This window comes from Dermacentor silvarum, chromosome 6, assembly GCF_013339745.2.
Source record: "Dermacentor silvarum isolate Dsil-2018 chromosome 6, BIME_Dsil_1.4, whole genome shotgun sequence".
In the NCBI taxonomy this organism is placed as follows: Eukaryota; Metazoa; Arthropoda; class Arachnida; order Ixodida; family Ixodidae; genus Dermacentor; species Dermacentor silvarum.
This window is the reverse complement of record NC_051159.1, coordinates 148,584,482-148,609,034: the sequence shown is the minus strand read 5'-3', so window position 1 is coordinate 148,609,034 and position 24,553 is coordinate 148,584,482. Positions and strand designations below refer to the sequence as shown.

General features: G+C 46.1%; 1 protein-coding gene and 1 non-coding gene across 4 annotated transcripts; both read left to right on the top strand.

The window, feature by feature from the left end:
• The first annotated feature begins 7,119 nt into the window (after nucleotides 1-7,119).
• Nucleotides 7,120-23,879, top strand: LOC119456200 (solute carrier family 22 member 6). 3 transcript variants are annotated; one of them, XM_049669598.1, is made up of 10 exons: nucleotides 7,120-7,263; nucleotides 13,442-13,950; nucleotides 14,421-14,524; nucleotides 15,146-15,300; nucleotides 15,940-16,108; nucleotides 18,405-18,531; nucleotides 19,472-19,572; nucleotides 21,041-21,255; nucleotides 21,650-21,831; nucleotides 22,523-23,879. In XM_049669598.1, the coding sequence occupies exons 2-10, from the start codon at nucleotides 13,519-13,521 to the stop codon at nucleotides 22,793-22,795; spliced, it is 1,758 nt and encodes a 585-aa protein (XP_049525555.1). In that variant the 5' UTR covers nucleotides 7,120-7,263; nucleotides 13,442-13,518; the 3' UTR covers nucleotides 22,796-23,879. The 3 variants fall into 3 exon arrangements, with proteins under 3 accessions (XP_049525555.1, XP_037573756.1, XP_037573757.1); XM_037717828.2 differs by having other exon boundaries at nucleotides 13,439-13,950; XM_037717829.2 differs by having other exon boundaries at nucleotides 7,121-7,259; nucleotides 13,439-13,950.
• Nucleotides 8,121-8,304, top strand: LOC119457190 (U2 spliceosomal RNA). The gene has a single exon (XR_005193186.1). It is a non-coding gene; the product is annotated as a U2 spliceosomal RNA (small nuclear RNA).
• Nucleotides 23,880-24,553: the final 674 nt, after the last annotated feature.

Here is a 24,553-nt window from a genome sequence, read left to right as displayed (position 1 = left end):
GGCTGTTAAAATGACGGTGCAGGTGGATTCAATCATTTATCTTCCATAAAAAGTTCTAGGATGGCACCCCCCCCCCCCCCCCTGCTGATGCATGCTGATGCCAATTCATGCGATGAATAAACGGACATGCGCAGATTAGCCTTCGCAAAAAAAAAAAAAAAAAAAAGGTAAGCCTATATTTTGTTAATATGGCGGTGCAGGTGGATTCAGTCATTTTTATGAAAAGCTCTAGTACGGCTCATTTTCCCCTCCCCCTTCCGATGCACGTGCTGACGCCAATTTATGCGACGACTGAACGGATATTCACACATTAGGCTTCGCAAAAAAAGGTAAGACTATATAATATGCCTGATAATATGGTGGCGCAAAGGGTTCAGTCAATTATCTCCTCTGAAAAGCTCTAGTATGGTTCATTCTTCACTCCCCTTTCTAATGCACGTGCTGAGGCTAATTTACGTGTTGATTAAACGGATATGCGCAAAGTAGCTTCCGAAAAAAAAAGGTGAGCCTATAGGCTGTTAAAATGGGGATGCAGATGAATTCCATCATTACTCGTCTATGAAAAGCTCTATAGTACGGCGCATTTACCCTTCCTCCGGCTGATGCATATGTTGAGGTCAATCTACGCTATGAATAAACGGATATTCGCAGAGTAGTTTCCGGAAAGAAAGGTAAGCCTATGGGCTGTTAAAATGGCGGTGCAGGTGGATTCAGTCATTTCTCTTCCATGAAAAGTTCTAGTACGGCGCATTTCCCACGCCCCTGCTGATGCGTGTGCTGAGACCAATCTACGCGATGAATAAATGGATGCCCACAGATTAGCTTTCGCAAAAAAAGGCAACCCTATAAGCCTGTTAATATGGCGGCGCAAATGGATTCAATCGATTCTCTTCTCGGAAAAGCTCAGCTAAAATACGGCGCCTAATTCACCCCCCCTGCAGAAGCACGTGCTGAGGCCGATCTACGCGATGAACAAACGGATATCCGCAAAGTAGCTTCCGGAAAAAAAGGTAAACCTATAGCTTGTTAAAATGGCGTTGCTGGTGGATAACTCATTTCTCTTTTCTGGAAAGCTCCACTATGGCACATTCTGAACTCCCCCTGCTGAGGCCAATCTACGCTATGAATAAATGGAGATCTGCAGATTAGCCTTTGCAAAAAAGGTAAGCCCATAACCTGTTAATATGTCGGCGGAATGGATTCAATCAATTCTCTTCTCTGAAAAGCGCTTTAGTACGGCGCATTGTTCGCTCACCCTGCTGAGGCATGTGCTGACGCAAAGTTATGAGATTAATAAACGGATGTCTGGCAGCGGCAGCGCGGCGACGTACGCACGTCATTTAATCAACATGTGTGAATTTTGCAGAGGCCGGCGCTTCTCCTGATACCTGACCAGGACTGATCTGCATGAACCGCCAACTACTTGAGTAATCTCAGCCTTCTATCGCTTCTGTCTTGGGGGCGGTGTTTCACTGGAGAGCTAGTTTCTCTCTGGCACTGGCAGCGGCGACGTACGCATTCAATCAACTTGTCAGGATTTTGCAGGTTGGTGGAATTTCTTATTTTGTGCTTTAGCATATAACTCCTCTCCGGTCGACGCTGTTCTTGCCACGATTTTTCAAGCTTGTATACGGGAGCCTGCGCTGGCGATGTAACGCTAAATAAACCAGCTGCTCTCAGAGCTGCACTGGTGGCTCGTGCTGGGCACGCACTCGTGCCACTGCTGCCGCGTTCGCCGTCGTCGTCTGCTTCCAGAGCTGGCTGCGTTGCAGCTAGTCATTCCATCGTAGAATTTCACTTCTGTTGTCGTAATGGGGAGGCCGCGTTTGCGGGGGTATGAGCCATTACTTAAGGGGGTATGAGCCATTGTCTTACGTAACGGACAGATTTAATTTTGAAGAAAGTTCATGGAAATTCATCCAGATTGAATGCGCTCTGGAATCGGACGGACGGATGGACGGACGGACAAATAAACAAACAGACAAACAAACAAACAAGCTGACCTGTCCAATCTACTTCTTTGGCACGGCCTTTCAAACGTTCTAAGTACAATGTTATAACTATCCTGACTGACTTTACAGCTACTACAGCAACCTTGATAGATCTATTTATAACAAATTCTACTAACCTACTGCACCATGGTCGATTAGTATCACTATTAGTGTTCATTTGCCAATTTTGCTAATTATTGCTGCAGAAATTAAGCAGAGCTACCCAGTGAAATCAGACACTTATTTCCAAGACATAAATTCACAATCTCTCTCTTGCTTTCGTGACGAAATAAGCTCGTTAAACTGGAATACCATACTTTCGTGTTCATCGCCTGATAAGGCGCAGGACCGTTTCAGTAACATCTCGTGCTCAGTATACCAAAAGCATTTTCCTTACAGGCATGTAAATAAACCTAAACACGCTCGCAAACCATGCGTCTTCTCTTACCGTGCGTTTGTGATAGCCGTGACCCAGACGCGTTAAACGAGTTTAAAGATACTGAAATAACCTTACTAAATTGCAAAAACAAGCTGAACCCAGTGGCGCACCGACGGGAGGGAATTTCGGGCGTTGTAACCCCCCCCCCGCCCCCCCCCCCCCCCCCCCTCGGGGCGCGTCCAGCCCCACCAGTCCAACGTGGACCTTCAGCGCTCTGTTCACGTTGTCATTACAATTCAGGAGGTGGCTTGAGGTCGAATTTTCCCTGATTACCAAAGACGCTATATCACTGTCTTGTATTTATTGATTTACTCTTAAATTACTTGAGTAAAACGCTGAAGAAATAAACATCGTCATCATCCTTGGTGTTATTATTATAATTATTAGGCGTTTTATTTGCTGTTGGATTCCTCTGGTTAAAGCAAGGAAATCGCATATTATGCAAAGTGCTTGCTTCCCCCCCCCCCCTCCTTCCACACACACAAAAAGTGAATATCACTCACATGTTACGAATATCAACTCACATGTTCTTTTAAATGTGATACGATTCAGGGTACTACTCATATCAGAAACATTGCAATCTTGCAGCAGAATCAAGCTTTTTGCCTAAATCGATACAATGAACATTAGGAAGTTACGCGCCCACCAACCTTATTTTAAATGCGTAAGCATTTCTATGCTTACTCAACGAGAAAACTGTCCACAGTCCGCCCGTCCGTCCTTCCCGTGAGACGATCGCGCTTTGAAGATATGCGCCGACGCGTCTCTCTTCAACGCGGAGCATGTTCTTTTAAATGTGATACGATTCAGGGTACTACTCATATCAGAAACATTGCAATCTTGCAGCAGAATCAAGCTTTTTGCCTAAATCGATACAATGAACATTAGGAAGTTACGCGCCCACCAACCTTATTTTTAAATGCGTAAGCATTTCTATGCTTACTCAACGAGAAAACTGTCCACAGTCCGCCCGTCCGTCCTTCCCGTGAGACGATCGCGCTTTGAAGATATGCGCCGACGCGTCTCTCTTCAACGCGGAGCGGCAAAAACACAGCGCGTGCAGCTATCAGCAGTCAGCACTCTCTGTCCGCTTCGCGGATCACTTTCAATATACGTACGTACCGCACGGCCGCGCCAGAGTACGTTTGATCGGTGTACGTCCCGCCGCCGGAGTCCTTTGATCACCGTCCATAATGTTTCCGCAAGGATGGACGAGGCGCTAAATAGCGATAACGGTTCATGATGATCGGAGCGTCATCGGCGCACCTGGCGCCACCACCTGCAGTACTTTGCTTGCGTAATCAATGCTCCATGCGCCACTGTCCGCACCATGCAGTTAGTGTCGCCGCAGCGCTGTCGTTTGTACTGGCCGGATGAAATGTCGTAACACTGATAATGACACCGGGCTGCGTGGAGATGAGCAAGCGGCACAATGCTTACGCATACTTTGGCAACTCCCAGAGGATTTCCTGCGTGGAATTTTTTTTCTTGCAAAAGCTAATCTTCCCAAATCTGTTTGTTCACCGCCGCGTAAATTGACCTCAGCACGGGCTTCATCAGGGGGAATGAACAATCCGGGGTACTATAGCGCTTTTCAGAGAAGAGAAATTATTGAATCTAGCTGCGCCGCCATATTAATAGGCTATAAGCTAACCATGTTTTTTTTTTTTTTTTTTTTTTTTGCAAAAGCTAATCTACGCGTACTTGAATTGAAGTTTATTTACCACATAAGTACACTGACGTACATAAGCGGTAGGGATGGCAGAATAAAAGCTGCTTAACGGCAGCTTGAATGGTCCCACCTCCTCGTGAACAACAGGCAACAACGTGGCAACATATTCATTATGCATATTTGTGGCAAATAAAAAAAATACATACAGCAAGAGCAGAAATGTCACAACTTTGAAACGGCAAAGAAATAATTTTCAAGTGGCACACAGAAAAGTTAACATTCATAACAGTATTCGCAGTAATGTGTTCTTGGATACATGGCGTATGTTTTCATCACTTCGTTTGTATTCGTTAAGTGTTGAGGGAAGACAGTAGGAGAGTGTTTGAAGGCCGCAATTAGTGCGTGGGCGCGTAACAGCCCAGCGTTTAATGTACCAATTTAGGCAAAAAGCTGGATTCTGTTGCAAGTTTGCAATGTTTACAATGCGTGCTACATAAAATGTTTTTCCGAGCGTGAAAGAAGCTCGCGAATAATTGCCGCGCGACTGGCCGCTCGAGGCACCTTGCGTGTATTCGCGGGCTTCTTTCACCCTCGGTAAAACTTTTATGTAGCATGTATTGATCAACAGAAATCTGTATCGGGAGTTTTACGCGCAAGCGTAACTGGCCCGCTAGCGCAATCGGCGAATGTCTTTTCGAAGCCGCGAAGGAAGAGGAGGAGGCAGGCGCCTGGAGGGGAAGGTAATCGCGCGTCGGGGAAAGTACGAAGGAGCAACGCCACGACAAACCAACGCAACGTGGGTGAAAGTCTAGGTGACGTTGAGTGAAGGGGAAGGAGAAACGAGAAGCACTGCGGAGGAGGAAGGTAGGCAGAGGCACGCTGGGTTGACCTGTTTGTTTCTTTTCTTTTATGACAGTGACACTGTTCTTTTAATGTTTTAATACTTGTTATCATGGCTAGGGCGCAGCACTAGCGCCAGCCCGTTCTGAAAGGTGAAGCCACATCAACATCAGCATCAACATCGGGGCGCGAGAGAGGAGCCTGGTTGCCGCATGACGCGTTCCTCAGCGTGCGCCACCCACCGACACGCCATGCATTGCGGACGTGGGCCACGCGCAGGCTTCGCGGCGGCGGCGCTAGATGTCACTCGAGTGTTTTAGGGAAGTGCGCAAATTGAGCCCAGCTGCAGTATACGCCTCATAAATAACTCGTTTCGGCAGCGGAAATACGTCGCGTCGCTATATCGATTCAATTCTAATGCTTTGCCGGCGACAGTCCTCGTGAGATTGGTTCTGTCGCTATTTTTTTTTTCTTCTTCTCTACCTTTTTTTTTTGCCGAGCGGCGCATTTCCGGAGGCGGCGTAGCGCGTTCCGCATTGTACGATTTACCGAGTAACGTGTCATGGTGAGTGAGCTAGCAGTGTGATTTACGTCATGGCGTTTTAGCGTATTACCTCGACTCTTCGGCTGGGAGCTGGGTTTCCTTGAGAGGGAGGACGCCTTGCGTTTGGTTTAAAATTTCAGCAGTTTTCGCGGCACGCAGCACTTTAGTACTTTGCAGACATGATCGTCACCACGTGAAGTATGCGCTGCGCTTGTCTGTTTAGAAGGGGAAAACCTGGTGAAGGGCCCGTTAAACATTGCATTGCATACTCGCAACCGCCGTGAGTTTTTTTTTTTTTTTTGTAAATATGAGAGGTTGTGATATTCTAATGTCAGCAGTGATAGTCAACCTGTTCATACTTTGCTGTTAGCGCAAAATTTATGGGAAGAGTTCGTTACCACTCTCCTCATTTTGCCGATGATGTCAGACACAAACGATTGTTTGGTGGACGTTGTGTGAACCTTCGCACCTAAAATATTTCTGGCGTACTCAGAAATATTTTAAGTGCGAAGCACCTTATGCGCCCGGGCTGTCGGCATCTCCTGTCGTAATCGTCGTAGTCGTCGTCGTAGTCGTAGTCGCGGTAAGCAAGCGGCTCGTGCTCGCGCTCGGTACGCGCTCGTGCCACTGCTCCCGCGTTCGTCGTCGCCTTCCACAGCTGGCTGCGTTGCCGCTCATCATTCCAGCGTAGAATTTCACTTCTCTTCTGTCGTCGTAATGTGGAGGCCGCGTTTACGGGGTTATGAGCCATTGCTTAAGGCAGTATGAGACCATTAGCGGTGCATCACTGCATGCTTCGCACTTCCCCAGGTTTCAGGTTAGTGGAGCTGTATTTCGCTCAGTGGATAATTTGACACATACGCATGATTTTTTTTTGGAGGGGAGTGGGCAGGCGGGAGTTGTGCAAGGTATTTTATGCGAGGTTACACAGAACTTTTTTTCTCTTTCTTTTTTTTTTTGAGGGGGGGGGGGGGGCACGTGCCCGGGGTGACTCGCCCTTCTGCGGTTACGTCTCTGAAAGGAGCTTTACTGTATGGAAGGTACTGTTTGTCTACCACTTAAAATACCTCGCTAGAGAAACCTATACGGTGAATAGAACGCGCTATAAAAAAAATTCGGGTAGAGCTAAGTGGCTCTTCCAACCACCTGCCTCCAAAAACGCACACGCCAGACTGCGGTGAGCAACATTTGGTGTCATATGTATACGTATGGATACAGTAGAACGGGGCACGCCCGTTGCTTGCTCTCGTATTTCCTGTAGCATCTTAGACGCGTCGCTCGCAAGGCTATGTATTCCTCTTCCTAACCTGAATGATTGCGAAGTCGCTTGAGTGTGCCACCAGAAAGAGTCAGCGCTTGTGAGGCCACCTCTGTTGCTTGTGTACAAGAACAATTTGACCTTCCGTACCTTCGAGACACGCGTTTTGTTTCATGTATTGTAGAGAGGACTGACATTGGGGCGCGAATATTTCCTGAGCTTTCGGCACACGAGACCTCGCGCGTTTTTATTGTTGTGTTGCAACTATGACCACGCACGTGCGACGACGTCCTAGTGTGCAAGAAATAAACAGAGAACAAAACAAAAATCCTCCATGACATCGCAGCGCCACGAGCATCCGCCTAATGGCGAAATTGCCCTAAAAGAGCAGTAAACCTAATAAAGAGGCCGCGATAAGCGAATTGTGTGACGGGTGCCCCTCGTCGAGTAAGAGACATTGCACTCCTTGGACACGAGTCAGGACGACGTTGTCCTAGGACGCGCTGGAACTGCAAGTACGTGAGTACTGTGGGGAGTACAGCTGCTTCTATGTGCAATACGTGTCACTAAGTCTCCTTATGGGCTGAAAACAAACATACGTCTTTGGTGCACTCAGGATAGTGGCATATAGCATATTGTATACGAGTGAGAACGGCTTTTCCGTGGCTCCAATCAAGTGTGTAAGAGAGAGAGAGAGAGAGATCATTATTTAAAAGCAGGAAGGCTTGCAGGCGCAGAAGTATTCAACTACATGATACTCTGCTAGAGAGGGAGAGAGAGAGAGAGATCCTAAACGAAGAGGGGCAGAAGAAGCTGAAAAAAAATTACGTAGGTCCCAGGCATATGTGTTGGAATCCGTCGAGCGAAACTTTACAGTGAAGCGGTAAATTAAGTACTGTACAACTTACGGTGATGAGGAGGTAAGGAAGGAAAGCTTCGCTTAAAAAAAAAAAAGAATCAGTGCCATTCCACTCTGTGAAGATGGATGACCAGCGAAGCTGTGTATGTGGTGATTGACCGTTGCTCCGGTGAAACGTTCCAAGTTTGCGGAATCGAGGCTCCATGGACGGTTCGCATTTCTTTCTGCCTCGCGGTCCTGGCGGGCAGCACGCTTACGCTTGGCATCCGCGGCCCGCTCATCGTCGGTGGTCTCCTTCCGCCGCTCCCATTCCCTTTTCTGTTCCTGCCGTCGTTCCTGGTAGGCACGCTGCTCTTCCTTAGACCGTACAACACGCGGCCTACCCATTTCACAGTCAGAGCAGAACTGAGGAAAGGAGCCTACGTAGAGCATGGCGGCAGGAGACGGAAGACACTCAGATTGGTAGGCAGTAGTTTGAATATGCGGGATGGCGTACACGTGTATGGTTCAAACGTAGACATGGCCGATGCTGGTCAAAGTGTAGTATCTGCTCTTATCAGCTTAATATTTGATACGGGTTGTATTTATACCCAAGATATTAAACTTACTTTTGCAAGTTGGCGGAATGCTTGAAGCCTGCTTCACCTGCGCCGCGAGTCGGCCCGGTATACGGCACGATCTTCGGGATCAGCCCACGTTTTTGGTCTACGGACATCTTTCCGCTGGAATCCAGCCATATACTGCTTTGCTGTAAAAAAAAAAAAAAAAAAAAAAGACGCACACATAGACGACTTGATTTCTTGATTTCATTCTTGAATTGTAAAAGGAAGTCGGGACCTTTAGTTAAGCCATTACGGCTTTTGGTGCAGGTCCCTCCTGCTAAAGGAAAAATAATCTTGGTTGACTGATTGAGTACTCCTTACCATATTGATTTCACTGCTGGATTTTCATATGATGTACATTAGAGTCGGAATGACAGCTAAAGTTTTGAAAGGGAGCCGATTGATTCAATGTGATCAAACAATAAGTGGAGGGCTTGAAGCTGCATTGATGGAGAGTGCCATGGGCTTATATGTACCGAAGTATGTAAGCGTTAGCACGTAAGCAATCAAGTGTAAGCATTTCATCCCGTGCTGAAAGATAGTTTACGAACTAGGCATGTCCCACTGACACCTACTTGGACTAAACATTAGAAATTGCGGGTCATTTTTCCCGTCGAGCCAAGTTCCGCAATTCTGGTCCAGTGGGATGCATAAGAAGAACAATTTCCTCAAGTGAAGCCAGCGTCAAAAACTAACTCGTATAAAAGGGATGCGTCGACTGCCAAATCCATCGGACATAATCGGCTCACAGTTTTCAATTAACCCTGTGCGTTAATTACTTCCCCGTTGAATACGCCAGCAAACAGTGTATTTTCCTGAATGTTTCGTCACTAGAGTGCCCATTTGCGCGCGGTATCACTTAATGTTTTTCCTTTAGCTATTTAGTGTTCTTCGCCCATTAGAAGAAGCCCATTAAAAGCTTAAAATGGTAATTAAGGCCGCGGCATTGCCCTCGCCCTTGGAAGGTGCAGTTTAGCCTTCGAAGTACGGCGGGAGTTTCGCGCTGACATTGACCCCGATAGTAATAACGAAGTCGCAGTCACCGCTGCGACATTGTCCCATAAGAGCGCGAAGCTGTCTGATAAGGGCACGAGATAAGTAGGGCTCGATGGAATGACGACAGGTTTCATCAGCAAAGCGCGAGGGTGTGCGGAGGCAGACTTCTGTCAACTCCTGCGCCCCAGCGAAAACCACGTTCAAACCCCCTTTTCTTGAGCCTTGGCTGACGAAACTAATCGGGGTCTAGACTGCTCGGACTTAAACACCAGCTATTAGCATTCTTCCTCAATGATCATGGAAAACATCCCCTTCATGTGATGAAACCGAAACTATCCGTTTAGCTATAAGTATACCCAATCTCACTGGACTTGCACATAATGTTGTGCACACTCGCTGCTGTTGCACGTCACCGACGAATGTTCTAACGCGATAGCGATAAGGGCCACGTGTCGCAGAAAATCCGGCGTCGGCGTCGGTGTCGGCGTTGGCGTCCGCGGTCGAGAAAATCATCCCCAACCACGCAGGGCGCCTCCGAATATTTATTATGAGAGCCCTTCGTGTGACGTTCAAGGATGAAATTTTAGAGCGTAGTGTCTGCGGGTCTTTACACTTTCTCTGGCGTTAAGCATTTTGTTGGTTTCGATGAAATACTGTGCTTACCTCGCGGTCCCTGCACACGTGCGCGTGGTTCTAGGTCGTTCATCTACTCGCACCTTTTGCAGAGAAAAAATTTTTACACGCTTCTGAGTGCAAATGTATTTTGAAAAACCGGAATGCACTTGCATCACACATGCACAAATGTATTTTTGCCTTTGCACAGAGACAAGAGACAAGGCTCAGCCATTATTTTTTAGTGATGCGTTCTTATCACACTCCATTAACGACTGTGTCCCTTTCTAGTGCAAATGAATGAAGAATAGACTTGACAAAGGCTGATGCCTTTTAATGCGTTAGCATGAGGAGTGTCAAAAGAAATGTATGTGTGGGAAATGTGGGAAGCCGGTCACGTGGTAATATATATATATATATATATATATATATATATATATAAACCACGTGAGTGAGCGAGTGAGTGAGCGAGTGAGTGAGTGAGTGAGTGAGTGAGTGAGTGAGTGAATGAGTGAGTGAAATAACTTTTATTAGAGGTCCGGCGAGGACGCGAACTCGTCGCGCACCCGGCTAGTCCCACGTCGGGACCGGCAGGTCTAGCCCACCGGCCCCCGGTCGCGGGCACGCCGGACAGCCAGGATTTGCTTGTCTAGAGCGGGGCTACGCAGAAGCGAGTCCCACTCATCCTTGCTGAACTTGGGGTATCTCGACCCGCACTCCCAGAGCATGTGTGCTAGAGTGGAGGTCTGCCCGCAGGACGGGCAGGCGTCGTCGCGATAAACTTCTGGGTAAACTTCGTGCAGAACTGCCTGACACGGACATGTGCCGGTCTGTAAAAGTCTAAGCAAAAAAGCTTGCGCCCGATTCAATTTGGGGTGAGGGGGTGGAAAGACCCTTCTAGACATGTAGAAGAATTTTGTAACCTCGTTGTGAGTAGCGGGAGCATCCCTGTGGCCGTAGGGGATGCGGTACGTGAGGGAAGTGTATTCTCAGTCACTCCGACGAAGGCCGGACCACCGGCCGGAACGTCAGTAAAATAATAATTTTGTTTGTTGTTGTTGTTAAGCGTGTGAACATTTCTTTCATAATATTTTCACCGGGTTCAGCCTCAAAACCTAATTCGCTATATATATACGTGTGTCGAGTAAGCTCCTGGCACTTTGCCAATGTGGTGAACGTGGTCTAAATCGTGAAGCCGGCACCTTAACTCGCTGCGACGTAATGCTGACGCATTTTTGTCGCATTTACCACTAAATCGCCACAGAATTCTTTTTTTTTAATTTGCGCTATGCACACAGATGCCCATCGGAACGCTCGGTAACTTTTGTAGGTCGCGGTTATAAATACCAGCAGGGCGGATACCGGATGGTTTCGAGCCGCTTGTTATGTGCTGCGTGCAGCTTGTCTGCATTCTGCAGTTAGGGTTTTATCTCACTCAGTGTCTGGTACTGCAATGAACGTCCACAAGCAACGCAGTGCGTCCCACATTTTAATGCACTGTGCGTCGCACGCGTCCCACATTGGAAGCTCTTCTATGCAATAGGAGTGCAAATAAACTTTTGCAACGGAGAACACGACTGATATAATGTATAGAAACACATCTGTTTGGCATTCCTTTTTTTTTTTTTTAAAGTGCGAAGTACTTTAGGGGCCCGGGCTGGATAACATATTTATAAATATTCGGAGAGAGAGAGAGAGAGAGAGATAAATGAGATGCCAAATGTATAGGAGGTTAATCGGAAGATAGATATCCAGCTTGCTATACCTTGCACTGGGAAAGGGGAGACAGAAGACAAAGGAGAAAAGCACACGCAGCGAAAGAGAGGGGGTGAAAAAGAGAAAGAAAAGAAACACACGTACACGAACACACACAAAGGAACGCGGGAGTGTCACAATCGTTCATCAGCTAGGTCACTGGACATATTACAATCGCAGCGGAAGCAACAATGCCATGTGCGCACTACATCTCAAAAAAAAAAAAAAAAGGAGTTTTTTTTTTTTTTTTTTGACAAAGGAAGCTAGGGCCCGCTGACGCACTTATCATTCAGGCTTGCTGTTGAGGATACTTCGGTGATCAGCCTAGTGAGATCATCTCGGTGCCGAAGAATGACAAAACACTTTTCAAACAGCGGCACACAACGACACGTGCTTAATGTAGACCTTTATTGTAGAGCCATCCAGCCATCATGTGCTGTCTTCACATTATAGCTGTGTTAACTTAACCTGTCACTTAGACAGCGTCCCGTCTGGCCTATGCAGAACATACCACGTGAAAGAGGAATGTCCGTTCCTTCACGTCTTCGTCGTTTATGCGCTTAACCATTCTTAAGTATACGTCATAGCAACAAGGCCGAACGCGCATGCTAGTATGCTATACGTTTATGCATGCCGTATAAGCAAGGTTTATTGCTATATTATGCAACCGTCGAAGTTGCTCAGACCAGGTCTTACGTTAATGACCAAATTATTCCTCGGAATTTTGAGAATGGTGGCCTGCAAACAAATAAGAGAGAATATTCACAGCGCATGGCTTTTATCATCGTTCTTCTTAGACCGTTCAATATAGAATGTGCAAAATAATACCAGCGCTCAAGCTTGAAAGGGACGTCATTTTTACTGGCGCGGCGCTTTACAGGCAGCGTAGTGGGGCCTGTATGATGTCAGTACACAGATTAAGTTAAAGCTTTGTATTGACATCTTTATGCTTGGTACTGACATCGTTAAGCTTTACCCTGACAAAGCTTAAAGCGATGTCAGTACAAAGCTGTCAGTTAAAGCTTTTAAGAGCACCATAAATATTGGCCACCCGCGTATGTGACGTCACGCCCGAGTTCGTCAGACCCGCGTATAGTTAGAACACGTCCGAGTAGTTCAAACGCAACGCTATACCTTGCTATTGCAGTCAGTGCTCTGGCCTTTGGGCTAAACTGCCAATTTTTCTCAAAAGTGCAAAACGTGCAAAGACGGGTGTGCGTTTTGTGTGCATAGAGGGGCGAATAATTACAATATCGAAACCGAACGTATTTACAGTTCACGAGCGCAGCTCCTTTGCTCATTACCTGATAACTCGCTAAAGTTTTTTTGTTTTTTTGTTCGTCGGTAACTAGACAAACAACGCGATTGTCCTTATCCTTACCAGTTTGCTGCCCCCTTCCCCTACCCCCTCTTCACATTCATCTCCGCTTCAAGGTAGGCTGAACATTCAGTCCTTTAAGTGAACCGATATCGCTCTGCTTGACCCGCCTTTCTTTGCGTCAATAGAGCCACCTATAACGTTCCCCGAGTTACCATGTCGCTCGAAGCGCTTGTTAACATGGGTGCAACTGTTTTTGATGTTCCGCCACACTTGTCAGCCTTCTAAGTGCACATTTTTTCTCGGTCATTTCCTTCGGATAGTGCGGTAGTTTATAAAAACGAACACAAATAGGTTGAATGCAAGTTCCCAAGCTGGAAACTCGACAGCTTTGCTCGTCGCTGCATGGATTCCCTCGCGGACGGATCACTGCAGCGACCTCGTGGTCTCTCTTCCGCCTTTCCTAATGAACAACGTTCCGCGTCACCATTATGAAAAGTTCGTTTCTTCTTCCGTAAGCCATTAACTTACGAGTCGCTTTCCCTCCCCCAGAAGCAGTGAGCAAGGTGTGACACCCACCTTCACGTGGAAGAGGCGGCAGCGGCGGAAGGTACGCGGGAAGCAAGGCAGGCATGCTGCTTGAGGAGGCGCTCCGCGAAGTGGGCGACTTCGGCCGTTTCCAGTGGCTGCTCATCGTCTACCTGTGCGTGTTTGTGGCCCCGCTGCGCGTGCTGCCTCTATTCGGGCACATCTTCAGCCTGCTCGTGCCGCCGCACCGGTGTCGCCTGGACCCGCGGCTGCTGGAGACGCTCGAGGGTCTGAGTAACGCGACCGGCGAGGATGCGGGCCTGTTGCTGGACCTGGCGCTACCGCGGGAGACCGACGGAGCGTTCAGCCAGTGTCACATGTACGACGCCAACTCCACGCTGGCGCTCTGGTTCGACGCCGTGGAAGCGCCGAGATTCGGAAACGCGTCGACCGTGGCTGGAGTCCGCGCGATCGTGCCGTGCCAGTTTGGATGGGAGTATGACTTTTCGTACTTCTACCCCAGCGTGGTTTCAGAGGTGAGGATGCCACATCTTGCTGCGGTATACAAGTCTGTATCCCGTTTGTAACGCGTATGGGTTTCCTTGGTAGATTCGAGGAACAGTGACTCCTGTCAGGCGAATGCTTTTAGTCTCTGTCTTCCCTTGAAGTGTCAAGTTTCAAGAAAATGCATTTAAACTTTAATTTATATTTCAGACAGGCGGATGGCAAGCATTCCATTTTTTCGTCATTTGGTATCTTGGGGAATTCTCACGGGGAAATCGTGGTTGTAAGAACTTTTTTGGGACTTGACTCATGAGCGTTGGCTCTTCGTAGTCAACGTTCACGCTGCAACGATTCGTGAGAATTTCTTTCTTTGTGTGTCTTCGTATTTGCGCTGAAACCTGTATAGCAAAATAACTTTGGAGGCCAACTCGTATCGCGGGAGGTTAAAAAAGAATGCCTTTGTTTCCCCTAACCGCAGCATTGTTTTTAAACACTGGCGCAGATGGACTGGGTGTGCGAGAATGCATGGAAGGCATACGTATCCAACACAGCATTCTGGGTTGCAACAGCCGTCGGCGTGCTCATATGTGGTGACATCAGCGACAGGTACGCTTTCAAAGAGATGGAGGCATTCGTGCTTTCGGACCAGTGTTAATATGCCTGTAGTAACTCCATTAAAAAAATTTAAATATCGGGTCTGTAAAAAATATTTTAAAGTCCGAAGCCCCTATCGCATTCGCATGTTCGGAACATGCCGATGATTATTTATCGCCTCCTTTCTGGTGGCACGGGAACCATTCTATTATTCATTTATTTTTTGCTGCAAATGTTTGAAACCAAGGGATTCTCGTTGTATGGCTGCGTTGCTAGCTAAATATCTGCGTTACGCTTATATACATAGGTTGTTAAACCTGGTAATTTGATTCGAGCTTTATACGTGAAAAAGCAGAAGCCCGAAGACGCAGCGTAAAAGCTGCCAGTTGTAAAATAAATAAATAAATAAATAAATAAATAAATAAATAAATAAATAAATAAATAAATAAATAAATAAATAAATAAATAAATAAATAAATAAATAAATAAATAAATAAATAAATAAATAAATTGGAACAAGCATCAACAAGTCCGGCTGGATATACTAGCGCTGTAGATGAAAAGTAAATATTCGATGGAAAGACAGAGCGAGCGGGCGAACTGTCCGTATGTGTGTTCGTGTATGTGACACAGGATCGGCCGGGTCCCGGTTATGATCGGCGTGAACGTGATGTGCGGCGCGGCCGGCCTGTACACGTACTTCACGGCGGGCTTCGTGAACTTCGTGGTGAGCCGCGTGTTCGTGGGCCTTTTCGTGCTCGCCGTGAGCATCATGCCCTTCGTCCTTGGTGAGCACTGTTTGTCTCCTTGCATGATGTTAACAGGGTTGGGAGAAACTTTATCAGCAGCCGTTTAGGTTTGTTGTGTGTATGTGTGTTTATTCGCGTGGAAGGGTTTTGGCTAGCTAAATTACGATTTGATGACACTCGTTGGGGGCAGTAGCCAAGATGATGGATGACACTAAATTCCCGCGTCGTATGGGAGAGTTGTTGCTTGACTGAAACGGGGGGAACGTGTCCCCGAGGGGGCGTTGGCCAGAGTTTTTACCTCGCTTTGGTGATATGTGCTGCTGTCCCTCTCGTTACATATTTTTTGTCTGTCCAGAAACGGGGAGACGTTCGTTATTCGAAGCGGCATTCATAACGTAGTCCTAAATTTACAAAGCTTCTATTACGTAAGAACGTTTGCTCGTTGGCCATTTTCGTGCGTCTGTCGATGGGCATGATAACGAAAATATCTTAGCGAAGACGCTCAATCTCAGACAGCACTTACGCAAGAGAAATTTTGTGAATATACGAACTCCGTACATTCGCCCCACTCTACTCGACTCGAACATTTGCTCTTCAAACAGCTCCCTATAGTCATAAATCCCCCACGTGTGCTGACCACTCCATACCTAGACCCTTACTGAGCCTCCAATTTTTCAGTGGTTGAGTACGTGGCTCCCGAACGTCGCATGATGGTGCTAAGCGCGTTCCAGTTCTCGTACCCACTCGTGGGCGCCGCCTTTCCCTGGATGGCGTACGCCCTGGCCGATTGGAGGATCCTCACCCTGGTCTGCGCCGTGCCCCCTCTGGCGGCTCCTTTGTTTTCCTGGTCAGTGTGTGACTGCAACCTAAGTGTATAAAAAGAGTGCTTCCGGGATGTTTTATGCAGACAATCATTGGCTTGTCTCGTATTAAAATCCATTTGCGAAAGTTCTTGCAACCACCAAATAAGTACGGGTACGGAATATGCCAAGTGAAGCACTCTGATTTGAAACTATAGTTCCTCTTGCGCTTCTTTTGCATACAGATGCTTTTATGTTTCCCTCCTTCGATTGTGTATTTTTGTGTTTTCTTGTGTTATATAGTTCATTCTAACAGTAGCTCATCATTGGCTCTGATTCAGCAAAGCATTCAATCATATTAGGCGTTTGTGAATATTTGAAATTTTGAATACGAATCGTATAGTCTGTGCTACTCGATTCGTATTCGATTAGGGAATTCGCTGTTCTAAATTGCCAACTATTCGTTTTTTTTCGACTATGTAACGGATAGCAAGACTTATTGAAGTCTCATAGGAGAGATAAAGATGGAAGTGAGAACATCTCCGAATGACTTTGCTGCAGGAGAACTGAGTTCGCTTCACAGGGCCACCAGTTAGTGAGCTAACGTATGGGGCAGATAACTCTCGATAAGTCCAACGCATTCATTAGGAACACGTCATTTAAGTAGTCTAAGCGCTAATTGGTTGTCTTGATCTAGGAAAAGAAATTTGTGGTGGTGTAGTATCCCACTTCTTTTCTTCAACAAACTCAACGCTACGTGCATCTGTTACCTTCCCCGCTTCCCTTTCTTGTTTTTTTTGTTGTTGCTCTCACTGTCATGGTGCCCTAGATAAATTAAATTAATCGTTGTTTCATTTACAACATCCAGATTTGACCGACGCCCATTTACCAACAGCCTTACTTGCATTTAAATATGACTGTAAATAAGCCCTGCAACTTATTCTCGATAAGCCTCTTTTTTGAGCAAGACAACTTCATGAAAACCTTGTTTCACTGTGTTTAGAAATGAGATATGTGATATTCGATTCGATATCTGGAGGTAATTTTCCTCTAATATTAATATTCGATTTGAACCGGCAATTTCAATATTAGAACACCTTTACTTTATATACATTCATCTGTTTTGCTTGCTTGTTACGTTAGTGCTAGCATTCAGCTTTGGTTTATGTTTCCAGCATTTATTAATTATGAAAACACCTAAATTTGTCTTTATAATATATGCGTATGGTTATATCATACACGCGCACAAACCATTCTCCTTCTATATGCACTCTGTTCTTTTACGTATCAAGAAAACTATGTAGGAATGTATGTATGTATGTATGTAGCTGCTAACGCATCACTTTTTTTGCACTCTTCTGCTGTTCCCCCCCCCCCCCCCAAAAAAAAAAAAAAAAAAAAAAAAAAAGAAAGCCGGATATAGAATCCGAAAGGAAAAAAATTACTTTATTTAAAAGTACGAGAACACCCGAAAACTGAGCTTATGTACTGGACCATGCAGTTGGCTATAATCCAGCAAAATGAGTTACTAGCACTATATCGTTATTAGAGTGGGATCATTTACACCGCCTAGCGCTTAGTGACAGAAGTGTACAGTCGCTAAATGCAAGGTGCCAACTTTAGTTTAGCGGATTTGAGCCGCCTTTTCATAGTGGCCGATAGGAAAAGAAAAACGAGAGTACAAGCGTCTCAAATCATTTAGTGGCGAAAGCAAACCATCGAAATTAATTCGCATTTATTCGCAGCCATATCTTCCATGTACACGCAGTGCTTTTGAACGCTAAAGGGACGCTAAAGAGAAAAATAGCCTGTGATGTACTATAGGAAATTGTGCTTATGCAATACCAATAAAGCCACACTTGCTGTGAGAAAAGGCTTGGCAAACCATGCAGATAAGATGCAAGAACGAAAGATGGGTGCCGACGTCGCCTTGAAGCTACTTTATGGATTATGACGGCGCCTACTTAGGGTTAGTTAACTTTTTGTGGAATTTATACTGTGCCACAACGGCACAAAATACGAGATATTTCAAATCTGTAACGTCACGCTGACGTACAGGAGCTGGAGCATAAGCACGCAACTTAGAAAAACGGAGGTTCTGTGTTTATTTTCTCTTCTATAGTAATCAAAGTCTTACCTCGGAATTAACGAAAGTATAATTTTTTTAAAGTACACCTTAGCAGTCTAAACTAATGTTTCTCTTTAGTGTCCCGACGTCGGACGAGTCCGCAGCGTTATTCGTGCGCTATTTCCACGCATAACTTCCGTAAAATTCTGCGAAAGGCATATTTTGAAATGATTCACTTAAGTAGGCTGGACCATGTGTTGTCTCAATACTCGCAGGTTTGTCCCGGAGTCGTTACGATGGCTGGTGTCTAGGGGGAAAGAGCAGCGTTCCAAGAAGATCCTGTTCACCATCGCTAAGATCAACGGCAAAAAACTGTCCGACGACTTCATGCAGAAATGCCAGGTATGCCAAGACCCATAGGCGAGGTCTTGTCCACGTTGCGCGTCCATGTCTCACAGAAAGAGAGAGATAGAGAGAAGGAGAGAGGAAAAAAGACAGTTTATTGCCGAATCAGCAAGTGCATGCAGCGATGACGATAGCCCTAATTGCTGGAATCGTATCACGCGTGAAGGGCTGTTGTTTTGACGACACCGCCACAATGTTTTGGTGTCCTGTACGAGTAGTGTCACAACCATCACCCACGCCGCAACTTGTTTCTCGTCATGTTCAGGAGGAAACATGGCGTACAGGTGACAGTTATAATTATGTCCTAAACCGAGTTCTAAACCGACTTCTATTTTAAACAGAGTTCTAAGTCGTTTTAATCAGATGCAGCATCGAAAACTGTTTTGAAGACACTTATTTCTCAATATAGGCTATTGGTGAACAGTAATCAAAAGACATCGCATTATGCTGCGGTTTATCTCTCTCTTTTGCGACAGAAAGTTGCGAAATGCTCGTGAAGTACAAGCCTCCGAGCCGAATAAAGTTACAGATGCAGAAACGGGCTGTCACCGACTCTGAGCGAGAAATATTATAAGTATTAGATGGTGGCCAAGTAGTATTCCTTTATTGGCGATGAAGGAGACGATAGGGCGAAGCGGGAGAAACACAAGAACAAGCGGAATGGCTGATAGGAGAAATGCGTTACAACTGATAGCAGCGGCAGGAGAAAATAACTGAATTTCACAAGGCAAAGCTAATTTGCATGCTTTTCTTATGATTTGCTTGAAGTAGCATTTGGTAAATTGTGCTTCCCTTAGCATGTCCTTAGCTGCGGACGCGCGTCATTGAAGATGCTGAAATTAGAACATACATATTCCACGATTCCTGCAAAATACGAGAATACTTCGAGCATATGAAGTTCGTCGGTGTGCTCATCGTATCTCCTTACTTCTTGCAGTTCCCTCCTCCAAACGAGCTCCACAAGACGAAGGCATCACCCATAGACATGCTCAAGACTCCAAACCTTCGGAAAAATTTTGTGCTGTCACTCGTAGTGTGGTAAGAAAGAAATCACCCGAACTCTTGTAGCCTGGCGAAAAATATATACAAAAATATTGGCTTCTTAATTTTTTTTCGTCTTTCTAAAACGTAGTTCTTCAGGACCACTATGTCCTGCTACATCATGGTCACATGCGTTTGATGTCTGAAAGCACAGATTGATTGTCGTTTAGCAAATTCATATGCCGCTTGAGTTTTGACTGTATACATTGTACATGCCCTAAAATGCAAATAATGCCTTGAAAATAACAACACTGCTTGTCTTGATGAAGGGAAGCTTTACAGCTGATAACTGACGATAGGCCCTGGCCATTCCCCCTGTCGAAACTCATGCGCTTTTCTTTTTCGTTAACCATGTATTTGTTAGCGCATTCCAAGCATTCGGGGGGTCTTAGAAGAGGCGATACAAAATAGTTTTTTTTTGTTTTTTTGCTGCTGTATCACCAACGCGTGATACTTCAGTGCTTTTTTATTGACATGCGTTATATCACGAGGTGTTAACACCACGGGATTGTGAGCCTATTACTCGAAAGTGAAAAGAGAAAACTAAAATTGTATTACAAACGTCCACAAGCAATTAACAAGAGGTAGTACAGCCTACAGAAGGTAGACACCTAGGTGAGGCGTGGAATGTCAAAAGGGGAAAAATTATTCCAAGTTTACTGAAGAAAGTGCTGAAAATGAACGGCCCTGTAAGGTTTCCCGTTGTAAGTCTATTCTGGCGTAAAGCACCCTGTGGCGTTACTGAATGCTACATGCGAAGTCACGCACGCAGATGGATTGTTTTATGTTACAAACGAAAGACTAAGGTGATATGTGGTACATATAGCAGTGCTAGAGATAGAAAAAATATGAAATAGGCATGATGGTGGCTGGCGTTGCAAATATGTCACATAATTGAAGAGATCAACAGTAGTCAAACAAGGACGTCTCAGCATGAAGCCTCGAATTTGACAAAGCCTGTGGAAACGTTGACATTCATTGTCAAAACGTTGGCTCCAACTTGAGATATTCATTGTTCGATAATGTTGATATACAGTAATGTCTTCATCTTCTTGAACACCTCAAACCGCCGTTTATCTCCACGACGTGTAGTAGCGCATGCAGTGATAGTAATGACGGTTGATACATTATGGAATCCTGCAGTCGTTTGAGTAAGCGTTTCGATTTATAGCTAGTTTACGAGGAAGGCCTCGTAGTTGATGTCGTGTTCTGTCGTTATACTCAGCCCGTTCCTTCCATTGTATGCTTCGCGGCCAGGGTGATTGATATTCGTGGATCTTCTTTTATTTCTGTCATTCTACACTGTGTCATCTGCTGCGCGCGTGATTCAGGGCCCGTATATACAAAGCCGCGAGTCGACGATAAACACTGCTCACGACCGGAGCACTTTGTGAATTCGGCTCCTCCTCTTTACACTACTCTTGGTAATTGCATTTTTCGCTACTAACCACGCGTCCGCGTGCAGGACCCTAGCTTGTCTGGTGTACACGGCCGGTCAGCTGTACGCAGCGAACGCGAGTCACAGTCCATTCGTGATGACCACGGCGGTAAACTTGGTGGACATCGTGGCCACGGGTACGGCGCTTCCTCTGGCCGACCGCTGGGGACGCAGGCCTACGATGATGACTGCCTACACAGCCGCTGCAGTGGCCTACGTGTGTTCCGTTGGGGTACCGAAAGGTATGAAAATCCCTGGATATCGTCGGTGTATTGACCCCGAGGGTGGCCAGGGGCCGTGTTTTGTAAAGATTCATATAATTTTCAACTATTTTCTTACCCTACATCACGCCGAGTAGACGATCCTGGTGTCAACGGCGGGGAGGCGGCGACTGAGCCGATTACGAATGGCGAAAATTATGGAAAATTAGCTGAATCGTTATAAAACCGGCCCACGAGGGATTTGTTTCGTGGTGTGTTTATAGCCCGCTAGCTTGCAACCCGTTTGTCTTTCTTATGAGGATGATCTAAGCGTGTTTATCAAAATTTGGTGGGGCAGCCGATGCGGGAAAACGGAGTGATCTTAAACAAAATAAAATCATTGACGTTCGCTTTCACATTGTGTGTTCCATCGCAGAGAGCCTGGCGTTAGGCACAGCGGTGTTCATGCTGGCGCGAGTGGCTTTGACCATGGCCTACAACGTGGGTTACCTGTACGCGGCTGAGGTTTACCCAACGGCAGCGCGCTCGCAGGCACTCTCCTTGCGCCAGGCCTTTGGCTCCGTTGGAAAGTTTCTCAGTTCACAGGTCACTCAGCTGGTAAGTCTACGTCTTATGCACGCGAAGCGCTCTGCAATGCCTATCCACCAATCCACAGAACGTAACCACCCGTTGTTGTCAGCCCAGCGATTACATGCTTCGTTTTTAGGAAAACAAGAAATCAGCACTTTTTGCTGTCCTAAATGTTGCCTTTCAAGGCTTGACTCTTGTCTATGCTTCTTTATTCTATTTTGTTGATTGAACTTACGGAAGCATATAGCCCCGCCTCATGGTATGAATCTGTGGGAATCTTAGAATTACACGAATGCGTGCATGTAACCTTTGCCAAAGTATCCAAGCTACCGCGTGCGTGACCAGAGTTGTCGTTGGGCCAAGTAGGCCAAACGTCCATGGAGGTTTCGACGCCACGAGGCTCAGGAGACCTAAAGGCACAGCCGTTCTCACCTTGTTGAGCTTCGAACGTTTTGACAAGGTCGGCATCTAGTCTTTGACGAAATTACGATAAATAACCAATTTCTAGCTGCCAAGTTTCACCACGATCAGGTAACATCACCAACAAACAATAGAACAATAGAAAAAAAACAGCGGTAGCGGCGACAACCAGCTTCATTGCAGACTTCGAGGCTTCAAGCCTCCTTGTACACCCCCCTTCGCTGACACTGCTTGCACCCGAAAGTGGCGCCTGTGGCACCTGCGGCGCACCTACATTCTGCCTTTTGCATCCCCGCAGGCCATGTACGGCCGTCCCATCCCGCTGCTGCTGATGGGCGCCATGTCCTTCCTGCTGGCGCTGCTCACGTTCCCGATGCCAGAGACCCTGCACCAGCGGCTGCCCGAGACACTCGAGGACGGCGAGGCGTTCGTGCACGGCCAGAACACGTGCTGCAGCTGCGTGCCGTCGCAGCAGCAGCAGCAAACCTCGTCGCAGCGGCCATCCGCAGGACGGGCACGCTCGCTGTCTGTCATCTCGGCTGCCTCGGCAGTGAGCGTCAGCCCCGACTGAGCAGCGCTCGTTCGAACGAAACCATCATTCTATGTGGCGAGCATGCGTACCTCCAGGATTGAGGCGTCGGCCTGCAAGCGAACAGCAATGGCGGCAAAAGCGCTGCGTGCTCACTACTGATCGCGCACCACCATCACGGATGTACCTTGCCTCGTTGTCTTGACAAGACTTGTGCTTCAATGGACTTCGGAGTGAATTCTTGCAATCCTTGAGGCAGTACTTTATGACAAACGGTCCTCTAATCTTCCTTGACCGCTGACGATGGTGCGCCATGCTTTTTTTGCGGGCGCATGTGTCCACCTTTCCCTGTTTCATGTTTAAAGAGAGAGGTGTTTATGTCCCGAAGGTATCCATTCCCCATCGTAGGTCGGCAAGTTGGATGTTCTGTTGGCTAACCCACCTCTTTAGCAACATTTTCTTCGGTAGTTTTGTTATACTGACGTGACTTTAAATTAATGACACGGAATCTGGCATTGCTACAAGCACCAAGGAAACAGTCCTCCGCTTGCGAGTCGTAAAGCATCAGGTCGTCCGTAGTGTTGAGATTATGTGTGCGGAGAAGTTGCCTTTTCTTTGAACTTATTTAGGTTAAATTGAAAATTTCAGCTACTCGCGTAGCGAGCTTTTAAGAAAGGTTTGAAGGAATTAGGAAAGTCGACTAAAATGTCGAACGGACTAACGATGTTGAACGAAGGTGTATATATATATATATATATATATATATATATATATATATATATATATATATATATATATGCATCACTGAAGTATATGTGGTGGTGCTATAATATACTGTATATTTGAGTGATGCTACAAGGTGAGCGTCATGCTCTTGCAACCTGGCGTGTTCCTTTCCACAAGTTGCTGTCTTTCTGCCTCCCTTCCGGGCTCCTTCTCTATTGTATTGGAAGCCCTGATGAATAGCGGTCCAGCGGTGGAAAACATTTAAACAAAATATTTATTATGTTTACCTTGTAGCTACCATTCACCTAAGTACATGCAGCGGCCTGCGCATTTATTCTGTCAATTTCCGTTTAATGCGCACCACATCATACAATAAAAAAATTACTTTAATTGCCCTGGTTCGTCTGTATAGTTCGTCAGCCAAGAACAGTACAACCAGCTATATATATATATATATATATATATATATATATATATATATATATATATAAATATACTCGAATGCTTTTTTTCAAACCTACATCATTCTAGTGAGTTCTGCGAAAAGACGCATATGGGAGTTTTATCTATAGAAGGTTATTTGCGACCTATAACGTCTAAAATCAACACAGTGGCTATTATAGATGACGTATTTGAGCGCTACGGATTAATTTTAACCACCTAGGATTTTTAACAAATACCCAAACCACGGTACAGGAGCTATTTTGCTTGCGATTCATGCGTCCTGACTCCTGGAGTCGAAATCGCGACCTCGTGCCCAGCAGCCGATGGCCATAACCACTGCGGCAAATATTCGTACATGGAAAACTTGGCTTCCATGTAGGTATATAGGGTGTCCCAGGTAACTTTAGCCAAGCTGTAAAAAAAAAAAAAAGAGAGGACATGAAAATACTTTGCAAGATTCCATTATAGGACCGACGGTGTTCTCTAGACAGACATCTGATGACCTAGCATCGTTGGTCTTTTAATCGTATGAAGCACTGCGTTCTTATTAACATTTTTTCCTTAAAGCTGGGACACTCGGTATGTATGACATGATGCTGGGACTTGAAGCGAGTGTCGTTGGCTGATGGC